This window comes from Gorilla gorilla, chromosome 3 (assembly GCF_029281585.2).
Source record: "Gorilla gorilla gorilla isolate KB3781 chromosome 3, NHGRI_mGorGor1-v2.1_pri, whole genome shotgun sequence".
In the NCBI taxonomy this organism is placed as follows: domain Eukaryota; kingdom Metazoa; phylum Chordata; class Mammalia; order Primates; family Hominidae; genus Gorilla; species Gorilla gorilla.
In genome coordinates this window covers 207,075,969-207,097,490 of record NC_073227.2, presented here as the reverse complement: position 1 = coordinate 207,097,490, position 21,522 = coordinate 207,075,969, and the positions used below count along the sequence as shown (strand labels likewise).

Genomic DNA, 21,522 nt, shown 5'->3' with positions numbered 1-21,522 from the left:
ATCAATAGAAAAAGAGGGAATCCTCCCTAACTCATTTTATGAGGCCAGCATCATTCTGATACCAAAGCCAGGCAGAAACACAACCAAAAAAGAGAATTTTAGACCAATATCCTTGATGAACACTGATGCAAAAATCCTCAATAAAATACTGGCAAAACGAATCCAGCAGCACATCAAAAAGCTTACCCACCATGATCAAGTGGGCTTCATCCCTGGGATGCAAGGCTGGTTCAATATACGCAAATCAATAAATGTTATCCAGCATATAAACAGAACCAAAGACAAAAACCACATGATTATCTCAATAGATGCAGAAAAAGCCTTTGACAAAATTCAGCAACGCTTCATGCTAAAAACTCTCAATAAATTAGGTATTGATGGGACATATTTCAAAATAATAAGAGCTATCTATGACAAACCCACAGCCAATATCATACTGAATGGGCAAAAACTGGAAGCATTCCCTTTGAAAACTGGCACAAGACAGGGATGCCCTCTCTCACCACTCCTATTCAACATAGTGTTGGAAGTTCTGGCCAGGGCAATTAGGCAGGAGAAGGAAATAAAGGGTATTCAATTAGGAAAAGAGGAAGTCAAATTGTCCCTGTTTGCAGACGACATGATTGTATATCTAGAAAACCCCATTGTCTCAGCCCAAAATCTCCTTAAGCTGATAAGCAACTTCAGCAAAGTCTCAGGATATAAAATCAAAAAGGCTCCTTAAGCTGATAAGCAACTTCAGCAAAGTCTCAGGATATAAAATCAAAAAGGCTCCTTAAGCTGATAAGCAACTTCAGCAAAGTCTCAGGATATAAAATCATGTACAAAAATCACAAGCATTCTTATACATCAATAACAGACAAATAGAGAGCCAAATCATGAGTGAACTCCCATTCACAATTGCTTCAAAGAGAATAAAATACCTAGGAATCCAACTTACAAGGGACGTGAAGGACCTCTTCAAGGAGAACTACAAACCACTGCTCAAGGAAATAAAAGAGGATACAAACAAATGGAAGAACATTCCATGCTCATGGGTAGGAAGAATCAATATCATGAAAATGGCCATACTGCCCAAGGTAATTTACAGATTCAATGCCATCCCCATAAAGCTACCAATGACTTTCTTCACAGAATTGGAAAAAACTACTTTAAAGTTCATATGGAACCAAAAAAGAACCTGCATCGCCAAGGCAATCCTAAGCCAAAAGAACAAAGCTGGAGGCATCACACTACCTGACTTCAACCTATACTACAAGGCTACAGTAACCAAAACAGCATGGTACTGGTACCAAAACAGAGATATAGATCAATGGAACAGAACAGAGCCCTCAGAAATAATGCTGCATATCTACAACTATCTGATCTTTGACAAACCTGAGAAAAACAAGAAATGGGGAAAGGACTCCCTATTTAATAAATGGTGCTGGGAAAACTGGCTAGCCATATGTAGAAAGCTGAAAGTGGATCCCTTCCTTACACTTTATACAAAAATCAATTCAAGATGGATTAAAGACTTAAACGTTACACCTAAAACCATAAAAACCCTAGAAGAAAACCTAGGCATTACCATTCAGGACATAGGCATGGGCAAGGACTTCATGTCCAAAACACCAAAAGCAATGGCAACAAAAGCCAAAATTGACAAATGGGATCTAATTAAACTAAAGAGCTTCTGCACAGCAAAAGAAACTACCATCAGAGTGAACAGGCAACCTACAAAATGGGAGAAAATTTTTGCAACCTACTCATCTGACAAAGGGCTAATATCCAGAATCTACAATAAACTCAAACAAATTGACAAGAAAAAAACAAACAACCCCACCAAAAAGTGGGCAAAGGACATCAACAGACACTTCTCAAAAGAAGACATTTATGAGCCAAAAAACACATGAAAAAATGCTCATCATCACTGGCCATCAGAGAAATGCAAATCAAAACCACAATGAGATACCATCTCACACCAGTTAGAATGGCAATCATTAAAAAGTCAGGAAACCACAGGTGCTGGAGAGGATGTGGAGAAATAGGAACACTTTTACACTGTTGGTGGGACTGTAAACTAGTTCAACCATTGTGGAAGTCAGTGTGGCGATTCCTCAGGGATCTAGAAGTAGAAATACCATTTGACCCAGCCATCCCATTACTGGGTATATACCCAAAGGACTATAAATCATGCTGCTATAAAGACACATGCACATGTATGTTTATTGCGGCATTATTCACAATAGCAAAGACTTGGAACCAACCCAAATGTCCATCAGTGATAGACTGGATTAAGAAAATGTGGCACATATACACCTTGGAATACTATGCAGCCATAAAAAATGATGAGTTCATGTCCTTTGTAGGGACATGGATGAAATTGGAAATCATCATTCTCAGTAAACTATCGCAAGAACAAAAAACCAAACACCGCATATTCTCACTCATAGGTGGGAATTGAACAATGAGATCACATGGACACAGGAAGGGGAATATCACACTCTGGGGACTGTGGTGGGGTGGGGGGAGGGGGGAGGGATAGCATTGGGAGATACACCTAATGCTAGATGACGAGTTAGTGGGTGCAGCGCACCAGCATGGCACATGTGTACATATGTAACTAACCTGCACAATGTGCACATGTACCCTAAAACTTAAAGTATAATAATAAAAAAAAAAAGAAAGTAACGCTCATAAGACAATTGTACACTGAGCCACCGTTCATCCCTGAGGAAATGCTAAGTCCCAGCAGAAAGCATTTCTAACTTTGGAAAAACTGAAGACGATGAAACAAAAAGACCTAAGACAATAATTATTCTTCAAGAAAGACATTTAAACTGCCCCTGGGTTGTTGTAAGAGTAGAAACCCATGACAGTGGATTATATGAGGAAGAAAATATTTTCTTCATCCATTCAATAAATATTTGCTAAATGTCTTTTATGGGCATGTGTTCCCTTAAGTGTCACAGGACAAAGAGTTTACAGTCTGATAATGGACATAAGATGTGAATATAAATCACAGGGTTTCAGTGGAGGAAAAGACAAGGGCTACACAAATGTATGATTTGTGATGCTACTGATTATTCTGCAGATTAAAAGTTTGATCCCAGAGTGGTAAATGCATTTCCTTCTGGGTGTTACACAGCACTCAGTGGTAATGTTAATTAAACTAACCCTTATCTTCTGCAAGTCATGCAGGGAAGGTAATGATGAAAGATTGGCATGTACTATAGTTTGTTCTCCCAAATAACTGAACTAAAAGACACCATTTATTACAGCCACATGGTAAATATAATGAATCATTTTTCTCTCTCAGTTTTTTCTTCATCTAGAATGTTCCTTTCAATAAAACATGGCTCTCAATTTTCATTTCTGTGCCAAGAAGCAGGTAGTAATCATAGATAACACTTTTTTAGCATTTCTCCATATATTACTTATTATTTCAATTAATTTCTGGAGCACTTCTATGCAGAAAGTATTATCACCTCCATATTATCAAGAAAGAAAAACTACAGCTAGGGAAGAAATGAATGACCTGCCCAGAATTACTCAGCTAGCAATCGGTTTGAGGTGGAATCCACCTCGTCTGGTTTCCGGGTCTACAGGCTTCATCACACTGGAGGCTGCCTCAGTGTCAGAGGAATCGAGATAAGTCCCTCCAGTCACTTTACTGCCAGCCATGCTGACAGGCCCTTCAAGCAGCCACTGCAATATTTCCACAGTAATGTGATTTTAACAATGGAACTCAATCACTCAAAAAAAAAGATTGAATATATGCTTGCTAATAACTATGACTTATACAAGCTATAAATACTTCGTGACTAGAAGTTTACACTCTACCAACATTCATACACAGCAATTATCTGTCTATCCACCTTACGTATTGCTAGGAATTCTTACATTTGCAGAACAAATAAGAGAATAAGACCGGCCAGGCGCGGTGGCTCAAGCCTGTAATCCTAGCACTTCGGGAGGCCAAGGCGGGCAAATCACAAGGTCAGGAGATCGAGACCATCCTGGCTAACATGGTGAAACCTTCTCTACTAAAAATACAAAAAATTAGCCGGGCGTGGTGGCGGGCACCTGCAGTCCCAGCTACTCTGGAGGCTGAGGCAGGAGAATGGCATGAACCCGGGAGGCGGAGCTTGTAGTGAGCCGAGATCGCGCCACTGCACTCCAGCCTGGACGACAGAGCGAGACTCCGTCTCAAAAAAAAAAAAAGAGAGAGAGAGAATAAGACCTTTACAAGGTGTATTGTGTGGTTCAAACCAGAAGTATGAAAAGAGGTAGTGAAGAGGGATGAGTGAGACTGAAAAACACTGAGGCATAATATATACATGAAATGGACAGGGAAGCCAAGGTGAAGATCAAAGGTGTTGGATCACCTATCCAGGGATGCAGGACAGTGAGGTGAAGAAAGAGAGCTCAGTATCCTCTGCCTCTGGCTCAGATGTGCAGTCAGTACGCCCTGTGGAGCGAAAGGGGCAGCCTCCGTTCCATGGGCCTTTCACTTACGGAATTTTTGGGTCAGAGATTAAAAACGCCTGCTGCTATTCAGCATCTTTGCTTGGAAAAAAGCCTCTAAATTGCAGGAGAGTTTGCATATTTTCCTACTCAAGTTAATTTCACTACTTTTAGTTTTTTTTTTTTTTTTTTAAAGCCAAGTACAGAATCAGGCAAATGTAAAATGTATGCGTTATTGTCAAAAAAGTACAAACTGCTAATAGGGTTTTCCTTTAGAACTCAGGGCCACGGCCTTAAAATTAGATCCGCATTTCTTGCAGAACAGGTTTACGGTTTCCTTTATATGTATTCACATTCTCATCACTCTTCAAACTTTTTCTCTGACATTACCCATTTCTCCCTTTCCAAGTTTCCAGGCTTTTGAAATTTAAATTCCTGATTTTAATATTAACCACACAGGTTAACAGCAGCAGCTATCTGCCAAGTGACAGATGAGATGGTAAGAGCAAATTTAAATTCATTGTCTTATGTTTGTTTATTCGGTGTTATAAATCACTACCACAGAAATCCAGGAGGGAAAAAGAATCCTTCAAGGTGCAAAGTCTGCAGTATTGAAAGAAAAGCCGTCTTAATACTTTCTTCCTTCCCCTTTGTCTCTTATGTTTTAGTGATTGAAAAAGGAGTGGGGTATGATGAGAGGAAGGGAATGTGAGTAGTCGTGGATCTGAAAGGAAAAATGGTATGCTCAGAGGGCCAGTCTGCTTCCTGCCTGTGTGTGCCTTTACCTGCTGCTGCAGACAGCCGGAGCACACAAACTCGGGAGGATTCTGCAAAGCACCTAGCTGTGTATATTACTTCTCATAGCACTTACCTAAAATTCAATTTCATGGCCAGATGCAGTGGCTCATGCCTGTAATCCCAGCAATGCCCAGGTGGGAAGATTGCTTGAGGCCAGGAGTTCAAGACCATCCTGGGCAACATAGGGAGACCCTGTCTCCACAGAAACATTTTTAAAATTGGCCAGGCATAGTAGCTCACACCTGTAGTCCAAGCTACTCGAGAGTCTGAGACGGGAGAATCAGATCGCTTGAGTCTGGGAGGTTGAAGCTGCAATGAACAGTGATCATACCACTGCACTCCAACCTGGGTGACAGAAGGAGACCTCATCTCAAAAAATAACAATAATTTAAAAATTCAATTTCTTCACTGTCCATAAAATTGAATGCATTTGTTAATTCAGCATAATCTTATGTAAATAATGCCAAATGCAGTGTTATTCAAAAAGTATCTATTTCAAATATTTGCACAATATAAACATGAGCTAATATGTTCAAGAATTGAAACTAACACCAGTTTCACTGGCCATGCTGCATATTTCAGTGCCTATTTGTTAAAAGCACTAAGACTAGAGTTTAAGGTCAGTGTGTAGATCTGTTTGCTCATAAAACATTAATTGCATAAATGTTAAGGACCAGTTGCCAATAACAAAGGTCTAATTCCTCAGGCATATGTATTCCAGTGAGTTTTCCAAAAGCAATTAACTGATAGGGAAAACTATCAGTTGATAAACATATGTCATAATATAGTATTTTTTAATGAGTGGGAACAACTTTTTGCTTAACTGCTTATTTTCTTTTTTGTTGTTGTTTTTTTGAGACGGAGTCTCTCTCTCTGTCGCCCAGGTTGGAGCGCAATGGTGCGATCTTGGCTCACTGCAAGCTCCGCCTCCCGGGTTCACGCCATCATCCTCTTGCCTCAGCCTTCCGAGTAGCTGGGACTACAGGCACGTACCACTACGCCCGGCTAGTTTTTTGTATTTTTAGTAGAGACGGGGTTTCATCGTGTTAGCCAGGATGGTCTCGATCTCCTGACCTCATGATCCGCCCGCCTCGGCCTCCCAAAGTGCTGGGATTACAGGCGTGAGCCACCGTGCCCAGCCGCTTGTTTTCATATTGACATGAATATCATTCAATTTTGTGAAACTGTAATTATTTAAATTGTGAGTGAGTCAGGATCAGTATGAATGCAAAAATTACTCAGGATTTTTTGCAGGGAGTAGGGAATGGCCTCACTAGATTACAATGCAGAAACCTCATTGAGTGAATTGGCTCATCTGTCTTTGACCATTTCACTATTTCTTTGCAGCATTCAGGATGAAAATTTACCCATTCAAGAATGGCTAACAATATGCTCCACTCTAAAAATTAAAATTCATCCTAGTTCTAAAACACATTTTAAAAGAGCAATGTTTTTATCACGACTCTTGGAAGTGAAAGGGGTGTTGTGTGGGTGTGTGTGTGTTGAGGGAAGCGGCCTCCGATTCCCAGTGAAAATGTTCCCATGAAGTCAACGTTTCTGCAGTGACTCAGGGCACTGTGGAAAGCTCTCAGGAGCTCTAGGGTAATAATCAGACGTGTCCTGGCCATTACAATTCCACTTGTGTCAGATGATGTCATGCATATGTAAATTAACTAGATGTCACACAAAGGAGACCCATCCCACTTGGGATAAGACTAGGGACTGGTCCTTAGAAATTAGGAAAGCACCAGGTCTCACCACTTCTTAAAATACTTGCTGCAGACCTGTGTATTCGGTTTCCCTGCACACCTGCTATATTCTGAGACAAAGAAAGGGACTTCAAAAAGTCCTTAAGAAAACCAAACAAACAAACACTCTAAGTAGCAATGCTTCTGGTAGAAGAGAAACAAAATTCTGTCCCTTCCTTCAAGGCCCCTTAGGATTCACTCTGAGAAAGCTGGACAAAGCATGTCACAGCTTATGTCTGAAAGCCCGCAAAGCCAAGGAGTAAAAACCCAGGAAACGTGCAAGGAGGGTGCCCAGGGGGTTATGGAAGTTACTACAAATATTTCATTTCCTGAAGTGCACCTGCGAAGGTGAGTGCGGCAGGCGGAGGGGTCGGGGGTCCCAGCAAAAGATACACGCGCCCGGACCACGCTGCTACTCACGCTTCGCCATCCCCGGAGTCGCTGTCCGAGGCCCCCTCCTCGCCGATGTCAGGCAGCGTAAGGAACAGGGTTCTGGGGCCAGCCCCGGGGGCCACGCAGGCGCCGGGCTCTCGCTCTCCGGGGCCAGGCTGGAGCGGGTTCCTGGGGAGCGCGGCCCAGACCCCGCCGGGGCCCGAGGGCGGCCGCGCTGGGACCACCAGGCGAGCAGGGGAGCAGCCCCCGCCGGAGGGAGTGGGGGGCTGGGGCGGGGCTTTACCCGCTCTCGGGCTACCGGGCCAAGAGAGCAGGGTCCCCACTGCTCCCGCGGCGCGGCTGGCGGCGGAGCCCCGGGAGTAGGGGGAGGGGAGGAGCGGAGCGGGCGACCGCCGCGAGGCGGAGGGGGAGTCCGGAGCCAGGGCGCGGAGGAGGGTCGGGGTCGGGGCGGTGCCCAACGGGGTGCCCGCCCTGGAGCCCCCCGACCCTGCAGCGGCAGCACCTCCCGAGGGTCTGGAGGAGGGGCCTGCGGGGGGCGCCGTCGAGGTCTCGAAGAGTTTGGCCAAGAGCGACCCAAGGTCCAGCACAGCAGCCTTCATGCCTCGACAGTGGACACGCCGCCCTCGCCGCCGCCCGAGAGTTCAGACCGCCGAGATCCGGCCGAGGCGGCCCGGGCCGGGGCGAGGAGCCTGGGGTCCCCGCACCCGGAGCCCCGGAGGCCCCTGGCTCCCTCTCCTCCCCGAGGAACGCTCAGCTCCGCGCCGCTGGGGTCGCCCTTCCCCGGCCCGGGTCCGTCCGCCGAGCGCCCCGGCTGCGGAGAGCAGCCCCGCCTCGTCCCAGCGCCGTGAGACCCCCGAGGGCCGAAGGGCCAGGAGCCCCGGGAAGCGCGGCCGGCGGCCGCCGCCCGCCGCCCGCGGTTGCTACGTTCAACACACCCGGCCGCGCTCCAGGCTAATTGGGCCCCAGGTGCGGCTCGGGCTGTGCCCGCGGGGGACGTCCCACTCCCCGCCTGGTTCCGCCTTAAAGGAACACGCCCCCATTTCCCCTGCGCTCCGAGCCTCGCAGATCCCATCCGCCGAGCTCAGGGCCCAGGGCTGGGAAAGAGAATCCTGGCTCCAGAAGGTTCTGGAACTTACCCAGCCTGACAAGCTTACACGTGCTGGGGTCAGGCCACCTCTCCGATGATAGGGAAGGTGGGTAGAAAGATGTATTTGGGCGAACGAGCTTGAAACAGCAGCATCCACCCCCCCACCCCAGGGTCCTACTCAAACCCTGTTACTAAGGGTGGGGTGGGAGCGACCGCGAGGTGCGCCACCCACTAACCCGCAAACAAGACCGGCTCTGAGAGCTGAAGTAGAAAGACCTACGCACACCTGTTTAAACACCTGTCGAAGTGAACCAAGAGACTGTGTAATTCAAATGTTGAGAACTCAAATTATAATCGGAACGACTACAAATTCAAAGACAGATATGGAAGGCAAAGTTTTCTATTAAGTGGAATAAATTGTATTTTGCTTAATCTGAAAAATACGTGTGAAAGGTAGAGCGTATAGGTGCGAGCATCTAAAGGGGTGTGGGGTCAGTGTTGAACAGAGTTAAAAAATAAGATACTGCAGCCAGGCGCGGTGGCTCATACCTGTAATCCCAACACCGGGATTGGGAGGTGGGAGGATGGCTTGAGCCCAGGAGTTCCAGGCCAGCCTGGGCAACAACATAGGGAGACCCCATCTCTACAAATATTAAAAAAAAAAAAAAAAAAAAAAATGCCGGGCGTGGTGGCGCATGCCTGTAGTCCCAGGTACTCGGGAGGCTGAGGTGATCGCTTGGGCCTGGAGTGAGCCGTGATCGCACCACTGCATTCCAGCCTGGGCAGTAGAGTGAGACCCTGTGTCAAAAAAATAGTAATGAGATATTGATGGAGTTTGTCCATTAATATTCAGGAGAGGATCTCAGGAGATACATTTCCTGATGTGGGATAGGGAAAAGAGATGAATTAAGTTTGGCAGTGAATAAACTGACATTCATGTTTATATACTTGAATCTTTTGTAAGTTATCAAACTGGAGTCTGAGCCACGGTAAACTTCCGGGTAATGCTAAGTTTTGCGTTATTTAGAGGCAGTTAACAAGTCTTCTGTCATGATCCCTTTTCTACATCTAACTGCCACCAACATGTACTGGGCACTTGTCTGCTTCAAGATTGCATTAAGCACAGACATGCAAAGAAAGAGCGGTTCTCTTCCCAGAGCATGGAATAATCCGCTTCACGTCATATGCTGAGTGTCCCGTGAGTGCCCTGGAAGACAAGCACAGGTGATGGCAGCCATCGTGGTCAACATTCGCTTGGGGACAGCAGAGCATTTGTGTGCCTAAGGGAAGTAAGAGACATGGGTGACTAGGGTGAGATTTTAAAGGCCCTTGGATGTTCGGAGAGGCGAGAGCACGCAGTCGTCAGCGTGTGAAGCGCCAGCACACAGCGAAGAATCAAAATGAGAGAAAAAGGGAATTAAGAACAGACACCTCTGAGAGCAGCAATGGTAACAAGAGGGAGAGGGTTGGGGGCAAACCAGGGAAGCAGTGCCAACTCCGTCACAACGCAGAGACACCAGGAACAGGCTGGTGTTGAACCGTGAACTTTTCTCGTGCTCCCTTGTTCCTCTTCGGCAGCACTCACCAGGTAGCCCCAGAAGTCTGGACGTTCCCTCCGAACGCTGGACTGTTTTCATAGAGCACTCATTCAGGACTGCAAAGCAGTTTCCCACAGATTTTGTTTATCTCACAAGGATCTTATTCTGATTCATGGAATAATTAAATCCTTACTATATCAGGTCACTTTCAATGCAAATAGAAGTTATTTCTAGAGTATGTGCTTTCAGTGAGTAAGGGGCTAGTCGCTCCATTGAATCTGAACATATGGAGCTTGAAATAACAGCAAGGGAGGGCCATTGTGGAGCAAAGTTCGAGTCAGCTCACCTAGATCCTTGGGGGTAGCACTTGTTTGCTGCCAGAACTCAGGATTCCTGATATTTCAGACTCAGAAATCTGATGGACCCAGCACCTTCACAGCTCACCAGTGTCTCTGTGTGGAGCCCCACTAATCTGACTCATAAAGCACTGATGCGGCCGGGCGCGGTGGCTCACGCCTGTAATCCCAGCACTTTGGGAGGCCAAGCGGGCGGAGGAGGTCAGGAGATCGAGACTATCCTGGCTAACACGGTGAAACCCTGTCTCTACTAAAAATACAAAAAATTAGCCGGGTGTGGTGGTGGGCGCCTGTAGTCCCAGCTACTCGGGAGGCTGAGGCAGGAGAATGGCGTGAACCTGGGAGGCAGAGCTTGCAGTGAGCCGAGATCTCGCCACTGCTCTCCAGCCTGGGCGACAGTGTGAGACTCCATCTCAAAAAAAAAAAAAAAAAAAAGCACTGATGCAGTGTTGCATCCTCTGCTCTTTCCCCATAAGAGGAATCCCTTTAAGACCAAATTAATTCCAGTGGTTGTTAGGTGAGTGTGGAATCAAAGCAAAGGGAAGGAATCATATGGTTCACATACAGGGGGCATTAACCATTAGAGCCCAGCACCCTTCTCCTTCAGGAGCAACCGTTCCTGAACAGTGGTGCATTCATGCCGCCATCTTGGGCTGTCTGATTCTAGATCTTTCCATGTTTCCCTTAATAACCACTTCTCTTCTATGAACATACTTTTTCTTTTTGTAAGTATACAGATAGATGCTGTTAATAAAGCTAGAGAGGCCGGGTGCAGTGGCTCATGCCTGTAATCCCAGCACTTTGGGAGGCTGAGGCGGGCGGATCACTTGAAGTCGGGAGGTCAAGACCAGCCTGACCAACATGGAAAAACCCCATCTCTACTACAAATACAAAAATTAGCTGGGTGTGGTGCCGGGTCCCTGTAATCCCAGCTACTTGGGAGGCTGAGGCAGGGGAATCGCTTGGACCCAGGAAGTGGATGTTGCGGTGAGCCAAGATCGTGCCATTGCACTCCAGCCTGGGCAAGAAGAGTGAAACTCCGTCTCAAATAATTAATAATAATAATAATAATAATAATAATAATAATAATAAAATAAAAAATAAAGGTAGAGAACAGCTGCATACCCTTTCAGATCCTGGCCTTGAAAGCATTCTGTCTCTAAGGTGTGTTTGCATGTGTCCCAGCTGTGGGCACGTTTGAGCTGTGTGCCCCCAGAAGATGTGTTGAAGTCACACCCCCAGTTCTTGTGAATGTGATCTTATTTGGAAATAGGATCTTCACAGATGTAATCAAGTTAAGCTGAGGTCAGTAGGATGGGTCCTTGCCCAGTACGATGGGTATACTCTTAAGAAGAGGGAGATGTGGGCAAAGACACACAGGGGGAGCACCACAGGATGGCAGAGGCAGAGGCTGGAGTGAAGCAGCTGCAAGCCGAAGGGTGCTCCAGGCTGATGGCCACTACCAGACGCTAAGAAGAGGCAGGGATGACTCCTCCCCTACAGGGCCCCACAAACACCTCAGTGAGGACTTCCCATATCTAGAACTGTGAGAAAAAAAATCCTGTTGTTTTAAGCCTCCCAGCACTTTGTTATGGCACTCCTAGGAAAGATCCATGATTGGGGTATTAATTAATTTTGGGGTACTTCAAGATCATAGTATCTTGCTTGTACCTCTATGAAAGTCTTTAGTGGGTAAATTCACTCTAAAAAACTGGCTACAAATTGAAATGGTCATCGTAATTGTTTTAAATCTATAGGGAGAATGCAAGAATCATAAAAAGGAGACGGTGGTGGTGGGGAAGAAGTATCATCCCTGGTTACGGTAGTAGGTGTAGCATTATGACCAGCCAGCCCCATGAAGAAGGCACACTGGAAGAATAGTGGGTCCTTTTCTTTGGAGGGCCTTCCTTTGAAAATGACCCATAATTGCAAACATGATAAGCCATTCTTAGCAAGTTGTCCAGTCCTCTGTACCCATTGTTCATCCATCAACAGCCTTTTGTAGATGCGGCCAGGCTTCTCTGTTAATTACCAGCAGCATGTCATTCTTAGAACATGAGCCTCAGGTGATGTGGTCTGGCTCAAGCAGGATCAGGCAATGAAAGTAAACACAGCAAATAGTAAATCTTTCTTTCTAATGATTTTATATAGACAATTAGAAATGTCAGGGTAAGGCCAGGCGTGATGGCTCATGCCTGTAATCTCAGCACTTTGGGAGGCCAAGGCGGGCGGATTGCCTGAGGTTGGGAGTTGAAGACCAGCCTGACCAACATGTAGAAACCCTGTCTCTACTAAAAATACAAAATTAGCAGGGCGTGGTGGCACATGCCAGTAATCCCAACTACTCGGGAGGCTGAGGCCAGAGAATTGCTTGAACCTGGGAGGCGGAGGTTGCAGTGAGCCAAGATCATGCCATTGCACTCCAACCTAGGCAACAAGAGTGAAACTCCATCTCAAAAAGAAAAGAAATGTCAGAGTAGTGCTTTATGTGATAAAATTATTCTGCTTATATTGATTAACAATTTCATTGACTGTCTTTCTGATGTGCATAATAACACTTGGCTACATCATGGAGAAAGCATTAGGAAATTATGACCATGTTGCTATGAAAAAAAGTGTTTTGGAAACCTGAAAGTTAAAACAACCTGATTAATCTGTTTAAGAAGTTAAATCGCCTCAATTAGCATGACATCGGTATTTTACAAAGAAAATACTGTCAATTTTTATTATAAAAATGTCAAACTTCTGAACAATGAGAAACATTTGTTGATTCAACAAGCATTTACTAAGCACTAGAGGGAGGCATTGCAGACTAGTGGACTGTGGGTCTGAACTATGTAGGCTCATGGTCTGTCTTTGCCACTAAACAACACCAAGACTTCTCTCTGTTCTTTAGTTTCCTCGGCTGTAATTATCTGAATGGTGCCTTGTAAGAGTTACATTAACTAACACATGTGAAGTACTGGAACAGAGCATAGCACTTGGCAAATTCTCAGTAGATGTTAGTTTTTGTTATATATGACCCCAGGTTACATTGAATAACTAGAGAAAAATATCTAGAAGGAAATTATAGCTACATTTGCTTCCAAGTTTATTCCTTTTTGTATAATGTGAACAAAATTTGTTTGCAACAAATATGTATTTGTTTTCAGTGATAAACACAATAAATGAAAGCCTCAGTTCATGTCCTTTGCAGGGACATGGATGAAGCTGGAAACCATCATTCTCAGCAAACTATCGCAAGGACAAAAAACCAAGCACCGCATGTTCTCACTCATAGGTGGGAATTGAACAATGAGAACACATGGACACAGGAAGGGGAACATCACACACCGGGGCCTGTTGTAGGGTGGGGGGAGGGGGGAGGGATAGCATTAGGAGATATACCTAATGCTAAATGATGAGTTAATGGGTGCAGCACACCAACATGGCACATGTGTACATATGTAACAAACCTGCACGTTGTGCACATGTACCCTAAAACTTAAAGTATAATAATTTAAAAAAAAAAAGCCTTGGGCAAATTTTCTTGCTATTTGATTGCGGGCTCAGGATTCCACTGAGGGAAAACTATTAAAATAACAATAAGAACAGTTTTAGGCCGGATGTGGTGGCAGACACCTGTAATCCCAGCTACTTGGGAGGCTGAGGCAGGAGAAGCTTGAACCTGGGAGGCGGAGGTTGCAGTGAGCCGAGATCATGCCATTGCACTCCAGCCTGGGGGACAGGAGGGAAACTGTCTCAAAAAATAAAATAAAATAACAATAAGAACAATTTTAAACCGATCAAAGGCAGTGTTACATCACAGCGATTCCTGATGGACCATGACCCCGTTCCCCGAGTACTATAGCAGATGCAGGCGGAGGACCAGACCACAGAGGCAGGTGAGGTACATTCAGCTGCAGAGAACAGGGAAATCCCTCGCTGGCCTTAGCTTGAGCATTCAAGATGCTTAAGTAGCTCACAGGGTAGGAAGCCCACAATTCACTGCTTCTGGGATTGCTGTGGTGAATTACCAACGTCAGAGACACTCAAGCTCATTCTCTTTCAGTCACACATTGTCAGGGTGTATGGCTTGTTTCCTGGTGTTTCCAAGGTGTCACCCTCAGCACCAGCCATCTTTCTTTAAATAGCTACATCTGGCCGGGTGCGGTGGCTCACGCCTGTAATCCCAGCACTTTGGGAGGCCAAGGTGGGCAGATCACGAGGTCAGGAGTTCGAGACCAGCCTAGACAACATGGTGAAACCCCGTCTCTACTAAAAATACAAAAATTAGCCGGGCATGGTGGCACATGCCTGTAATCCCAGCTACTCGGGAGGCTGAGGCAAGAGAATCGCTTGAACTCGGAAGCGGAGGGTGCAGTGAGCCGAGATCTCACCATTGCACACCTGGGTGACAGAGCGAGACTCTGTCTCAAAAATAAATAAATAAATAAATAAATAGCTACATCCCAGGTAAGAAGGCGGCTCAGGTCACCCTCTCTCATTAAAGAACAAACTACTTTCCAGAAGCCCCTCCAATTGAGTCCCATTGGCTATCACCAGGTCAAAAGTGCACAGCTGAACTAATCATCAGAAAGAGATATAGACGGAGCAGGGTGGATCCCGCCTTAATCCCAGCACTTTGGGAGGCTGAGGCTGACAGATGGGTCGAGCCCAGGAGTTCAAGACCAGCCCAAATATAAAAAAATTAGCTGGGCATGGTGGCTTACACCTGTCTTCCCAGCTCTTCCAGAGGCTGAGGTGGGAGGATCACTTAAGCCCAAGAGGTGGAGGCTGCAGTGAGCTGAGATCATGTCACTGCACTCTTCCAGCCTGGGTAACAGAGTGACACCCTGTCTAAAAATAATAATAATAATAATAATAAAGGAAAGAAAAGAAAAGACAGAGGAAGAGAGAGAGAAATAATGCTATTTTTCTAGGGCTAGAAGGGATCCCTTTCCCCGAATATGTTGCCCCCAAACAAAATTAGCACCCCTAAACCAAGAAAGGGTGTGAGGTGTGGGTGTCTGTTGGGCAGGTAACTGGCAGTGTCTGCTGTAGTTGGGAGCTCCAGTGAAGAGTCTGACTGTCCGTTGTTATTAGACTAAAAGGGCAGCTACTGATTTACAGCACCTCTACTCTCTGTTAATGTAATGCATGCACGGAGCACTTCCTTCACCATTTCAAATGCTATCATTCAAGAGACGGCGAGAGACCTTCTCAAAGCCAGCCCTTGTATTTCTGGGTGACATGCCAATGTTATATCATAGAGTGCTTTGGTAAGAGGCTCATAAAACACAAGAATAACAGCGATGCACACAGACTTTAGACATATCCATTCCCCCAGAGTTTGTGTTCTCCTGCTAAGCATGTCTCTAGACTGGGGCACAATTCAGGGAGAGCAGAAGTGGAGGGAAAGGAGATTGAAGGTAGATAAAAAGAGAGAGAAGAGGGAGAGGAGGAAGATGAACAACAGAGCATGGAACTGGGGAGACTCTCCTTAAAGTTTGGAGCACGCCTTATGACACCTCCTGGAAGTTATTTGAAAGTACAATACTCAAAATCCACTGTGCCAAGATTAAAAAGAAGGTCAATTTTCTAACCACAGTCCTGAGCCATCCCTTCAATACACCCTCCCGCTTTATACACTCTACGATTTTGCTCAGAAATCACCAGGGGCTCCCTAAGGAGGGAGGGTGAGGCGAGGGGCAGTGCCGTTTCCTCCCCTCTCTTCTAAGCTGGGATCGGATATTAGGACCACATACTTTAAGGCCAGACCATGACACATGAGCCAGCAGAGATGGACGACATGGGAGGAAGCTGCAGAATCACTAAGCTGCCAGGAGTGGGGTTGAACTGTGATCGAGGCAGTCTGCAGGGGCCTTCTGTTTCTCACCACTGGGTACGTAATAGGGTTTCTCTGAGGAAGGACGAGCTCACTGGACCCAGTGCTCACCCCAGTGGAAATTGCTTGAAACCAAAACAACCTGAAGAAGAACAGCTCTTTAAACTCCCTTGCTCTGAAGAAGGGCGATTTTTCAGCAAAGTAGCAGACTGGAAAAGAGGCCGCAACTGAGAACTCCCTTCAAAGTCACATGGCGGCCAAGGCAAAGCCCCACCTCCCCCCAGGAGGTGTGCAGATCCTTGCACTGGCACGGTGGATCTCCAGGTCGCACACTTACGGGCACTCACTCTGTTCACAAGATTACGTCCTTCCTAACCAAGGCCCTTCGCACAGGGTAAAGGCCTCGCTAACAGTCATCCCAAGGTGTGTTTAGGAAGGCTTCTAGGAGAAGTGGACACCAAATCTAACCCTGCAACTGCGAGATGTAGCCAAGGAAAGGAGAGAACGGAGCAGTGAAAACAGAACCCCACAAATGGATAGAAATTTGAAAGGGTGAGGCACACTTGCAGAACTGAGAGGATTTCTCCCTGCTGTCATAGAGAGCTACAATGTTGTTCAGAGTGTGTTCATTCAATAATCCTTTAATTATTCCATCGGCAAACGTTTGTGAATTCCTACTCTGTGTCAGGCACTATGTAAGTATGAGGGAATGGTCAAACACGAAGCAAGAAAAAAAAGAGAACAAGATCACAAAAAAAACTTAGAATATAAACTAAGGTTTTAAGTGGGGACCTAGAACCCCACACTGTTCTTCCTGGATTGCTGGCATGTTCTTGGAGTAGGGATTGCAGAGCTGGAGGAGGCTGGAGGGAACGCCGGAGCATCCTGGTTCTCTTGTTTGTTTTCATTCTCAGAAACAGAGCTACTGGAGATGAAATTTGCTGGTGGTAAAAGTGTATTTCCACAAAATCTCATGTGTCTATTCCCTTTCTTTACCTCCTGCCACAACTTCAATCTAACATTTACTTTTCCAACAGCTTCTTCTTTGACAAATTACGATGGTCCAGTCACCCTTCTAGATAGTGGGGATACCAAGATGAGTATGATGGAGCTCTCTGTGTTCAAAGTTCTATCCTATTCCAAGGGCTCAGGACAGAGTCCGATCATATAACAGTGCCTGCAACACAGTATGCTTTTAGACTAAGGGCATAGATAAAGTATGATGGACACCTAAGTAATGAAGCGATTCATCCTGCAAGACGGAAAGGGCAGCGCTATGAAGGACGGATTCTCACAGAGTTGGCTCTGTCCCGCTGGAGAGGAGAGGAGGGGCCGCTGCTTGCAGAGGGAGGAGCAAAGAGCCACGACCGTGATGGGCGAGGACACAGAGCAGTCAGGGGTGATGGCACCAAGCATAGAAGATGTGGTAAAACAAAACCAAACAAAATCAAGCAGGGAGATAAACTCGACCCAGCTGCGAAGGGTCTTGAAGGTCACACTAGGTCAATATGTTAATGGTGGAGGGTGTCCAGGTTCTTCGCGTCTTGAACAAAGAATGGGAAAAAACACACAAACAAAGCAAGGAAGGAATGAAGGGTTTTATTGAAAATGAAAGTATGGAGCCGGGCGCAGTGCCTCATGCCTGTAATCCCAGCACTTTGGGAGGCTGAGGTGGGTGGATCACCTGAGATCAGGAGTTCGAGACCAGCCTGGCCAACATAGTGAAACCCCGTCTCTACTAAAAATACAAAAAATTAGCTGGGAATGGTGGCAGGCGCCTGTAATCCCAGCGACTAAGGAGGCTGAGGCAGGAGAATCGCTTGAACCCGGGAGGCGGAGGTTGCAGTCAGCCGAGATCGCGCCACTGCACTCCAGCCTGGGCAACAAGAGTGAAGCTCCGTCTCAAAAAAAAAAAAAAAGAAAGAAAGAAAGAAAGAAAGTACACGCCACAGTGTGGGAGCGGCCTGAGCATAAGGGCTCAAAGGCCCTGTTACATAATTTTTGGGAGTTTAAATACCCCCTAGAGGATTCCACTGGTTACTTGGGGTATGCCCTATGTAAATGGAGAGCTTGAAGTAAAGTTACAAAGTCATTTACAACATAGGCTCTGTGGAGAGGATATTTCCTGTCACAGCTGAAGTCTGAATTGGGCTTATATTCCCTGCCTCCAGACCCTATTTTCCTGCCTCAATCTGAACTTGTCCTATGTAAATAGGGGCATCTCAAGAACTTCAGTCTGTTCCTAATCGATCCCACTATCTCACTCTTCCTAAAACCCAGCTCTTCAACCCATGCTCCTTCTGCCATAAAAGCATCTTTATGGCTCCTCATTTCCACTAACTCACTTCCTTGGTCTGGTATTTGAGCTTCCCCACCTCATGCGCTGGCCCATCCAAAATATGGGGCATCCACATCTAGGGCTTGAAAAGGAGGGGAAGAAAGTGCTGCCGAAATTCTGGCTAAAGCCATTGACCAGCAGGAATGGCATTTAACTGAAGCTTTAAAAAAAATGAGTGCAGGGTGGGTTAAGTGGCTCACACCTGTAATCCCAGCACTTTGGGAGGCTGAGGCGGGAAGTCGCTTGAGGCCAGGAGTTCAAGACCAGCCTGGGCAATATAGTGAGAACTCATCTCTACTAAAAATCCAAAAAATTAGCCGGGTGTGGTGGTGTACACCTGTAGTCCTGGCTACTGGGGAGGCTGAGGTGGGAGGATCACTTGAGTCCAGGAGGTCAAGATTGCAGTGAGCCGAGATCATGCCATTGCACTCCAGCCTGAGCAACAGAGCAAGACGCTATCTCAAAAAAAAAAAAAAAAAATGGGTGCAAAAGTGGAGGAGAAGGCAATAAAAAACAAACTGTGACATCTAAGGTGGGCAAGGTATGAAAAGGAGAATTTCTTAGGAGGTGCTAGAACTAGAATAATTAAGTTTACCTAGAGTGTTCCCAAAATTGTGCTATGCAGAACATGCCTTTATCAGGATGCTGATAAGTTACCACTAGAAGCATTCTATAATCAAGTTGGTTTGGCAACTGACTCAATAATGAAGGTTAAATAGCTTTCTTTATAGCAGGCATCTTAGTTTTTCAATATGCTGGTACGCATTGAGTATTTCTGAGAGGAGAAGGTAGTATACCATCTTTCCCACATCTCTTTGGCAGGGACCCCTTTCACGAGATGTTATCTGACAACACTAGTGAGGAACACCAGTCAGTGCCTTAGATGTATGAAGCCATAGCAGGAGAGAATTTGGAACCTGGATTGGGACAGGCCAATGGAAAGCTTTGGATTCATTTTATTCCATCCTAGCAGCATGGATGAACCTGTGCTGGGAGTGGCTAACCAGAGCCTGGGAGTTCTGCTGCAAGGGAAGAAGCTGGATTTCTGAAGAAATGACAAAAGCATTCAGGAAAGAAAGAGGCAGCACCTCAGCATTATGCTGCCAAAGGCCCCGGGCCAGATGGTACCTGTGCCCACCAAGTAAAGGCTTCTCTGTGTTTTATCTCTCTCCTTCTGCGTGCTGAACCCCTCAGATCCTGGAGATGCTCAGAGCCCCAGGTAGCAGGTGAAAGAGCAGGGGGAGTGTGGAGCCAAAGGAAGTCAACACCACGCCGCTCCCCGATGCGGGCGTCCAGCAGGCTGCAGCGGGCCTCGGACAGAGAAGAGGAGAACTCCAACTGGGAAAGGGTTTGTGCTTTATTACTACAGGACTGGAGTTTTGCACCAGGATGCTGGGCCATGCTTTGTGCTATCTAAGTGTGTCTGATAAGCCCTCTAATAAGCCAGAGGCTTCAACCAAATGGCAGGATGAAAAAAAAAGAGAGCTTTGAGGAAGAAATAACAAGGGAGGTTTCTGATAGGACTTTACGAGTCCAGCTTGTCCAGCAGACCAGCTCCAAGTGGCTCATAGGGTGGACACACCCTGCTTTGCTGCCTGGCTCCCCTCTTTGGGAAATAGCATTGACTTGTTTTGTGGGGGCCATTCCTCCTGCCATTCTCTCCATGTGGTTCTAGTGGGTGCTGCCAACCCCGGCACCCTACTCCCATGGCCACATACGTGGACATCTATCCACAGCTAGACCACGCAGAGGCCTGTCCTGAGGTTTTGGAAACCACACTAGGAAAGAGGGCTAGTGCTTTGTTGACGGGAAATGGCAGCCTCGGAGATCCTGGGCAAACCGTGCAAACCGATGCCGCCATCATGCAGAGAGAGGCACACACCGCGTGGTGACGTCAGAGCCCCGTTCCAGCTCCCCTTCCGGGTTGGGCTGTCCCACAAACGTGCCTCCTTTCTGCCTAAACAACTTTGAGCTTCTGTCGCTTTCGACCAAGTACTCACTCAGATAAAAAAAAAAAAAAGAGAGAGAGAGATCTCTGCAAGGAGCCAAGAAGATCTCCACGTGAAGGGAGTTGGGAAGGAAAACAAGGGAGCGGGCCTTGATGCGCAGGAGCAGCTGGGCACCCACGGGGCTGGTGCGCTCCTCTCCCGTGGGACACAGACACACTCACCGCATACCAGCCTCCGCAAGACTGCTCTGTACTAGAAAGCGACACGAAGCACCACCACGTCATAATTTTGTCTGAGTCCGGACAAAAATAAGGTCACTGTGCCACCCTCAAAATACCGTAAACACTCCTCTCTCAGCTCAGTGATTGCTGTTTCTTTCTTTCTTTTCTTTTTTCTTTTTCTTTTTTTTTTTTTTTTGAAACAGATTTCTGCTCTTGTTGCCCAAGCTGGAGCGCAATGGCGTGATCTCGGCTCACTGCAAGCTCCGCCTCCCAGGTTCAAGCGATTCTCCTGCCTCAGCCTCCCGAGTAGCTGGGATTACAGGCATGTGCCACCACGCCCGGCTAATTTTTTATTTTTAGTAGAGATGGGTTTTTACTATGTCGGCCAGGCTGGTCTCCCACTCCTGACCTCAAGTGATCCACCCACCTTGGCCTCCCAAAGTGCTGGGATTACAGGCATGAGCCACCACATCTGGCCAGTGATTGCTGTTTCTTTTACAACTTTATCCCTGTTCTAGTCTCCTCTTCCTGAATTTACCCATCCTAAGCCCAAATCCTATATAATAGGATTTTTCAACCCCCTTCTTACTCAGATACCCCATGGTGTGTTTCCTTCCTCACGGCAACGACGCCAACCCCAACTTCTTTAACTGCGGGGGTGTTCGTTGTCTTTGACTGGAGGACATTAACACTGTGAAAACATCCTTGTTTGTTTAAAAAAACACAAAACATTGGCTCTTTATGAAGTCATTTATTTCTCAGAATTTTTGAAGGAGACCTTATTTAAAAAAGAAAAAAAAGTTTGGAAGCTTTGGAAG

The 21,522-nt window shown here is 46.3% G+C and overlaps 1 protein-coding gene across 16 annotated transcripts in view; it reads right to left on the bottom strand.

Moving 5' to 3' along the window:
- The window catches only part of FAM149A (family with sequence similarity 149 member A), a 68,696-nt gene extending 60,355 nt beyond the window's left edge, over positions 1–8,341 (bottom strand). For 6 of the 16 annotated variants that reach the window (XM_055385873.2, XM_055385874.2, XM_055385878.2 and 3 more), the window contains exon 1: positions 7,416–8,262. In XM_055385873.2, the coding sequence (XP_055241848.2) occupies positions 7,416–7,987 (572 nt within the window). In that variant the 5' untranslated portion in view covers positions 7,988–8,262. Of the gene's footprint in view, positions 1–7,415 lie in introns of all 16 variants that reach the window. The other 10 variants (XM_055385876.2, XM_055385877.2, XM_063705684.1 and 7 more) reach the window with 6 other exon arrangements.
- Between the last annotated feature and the right edge of the window lie 13,181 nt (positions 8,342–21,522).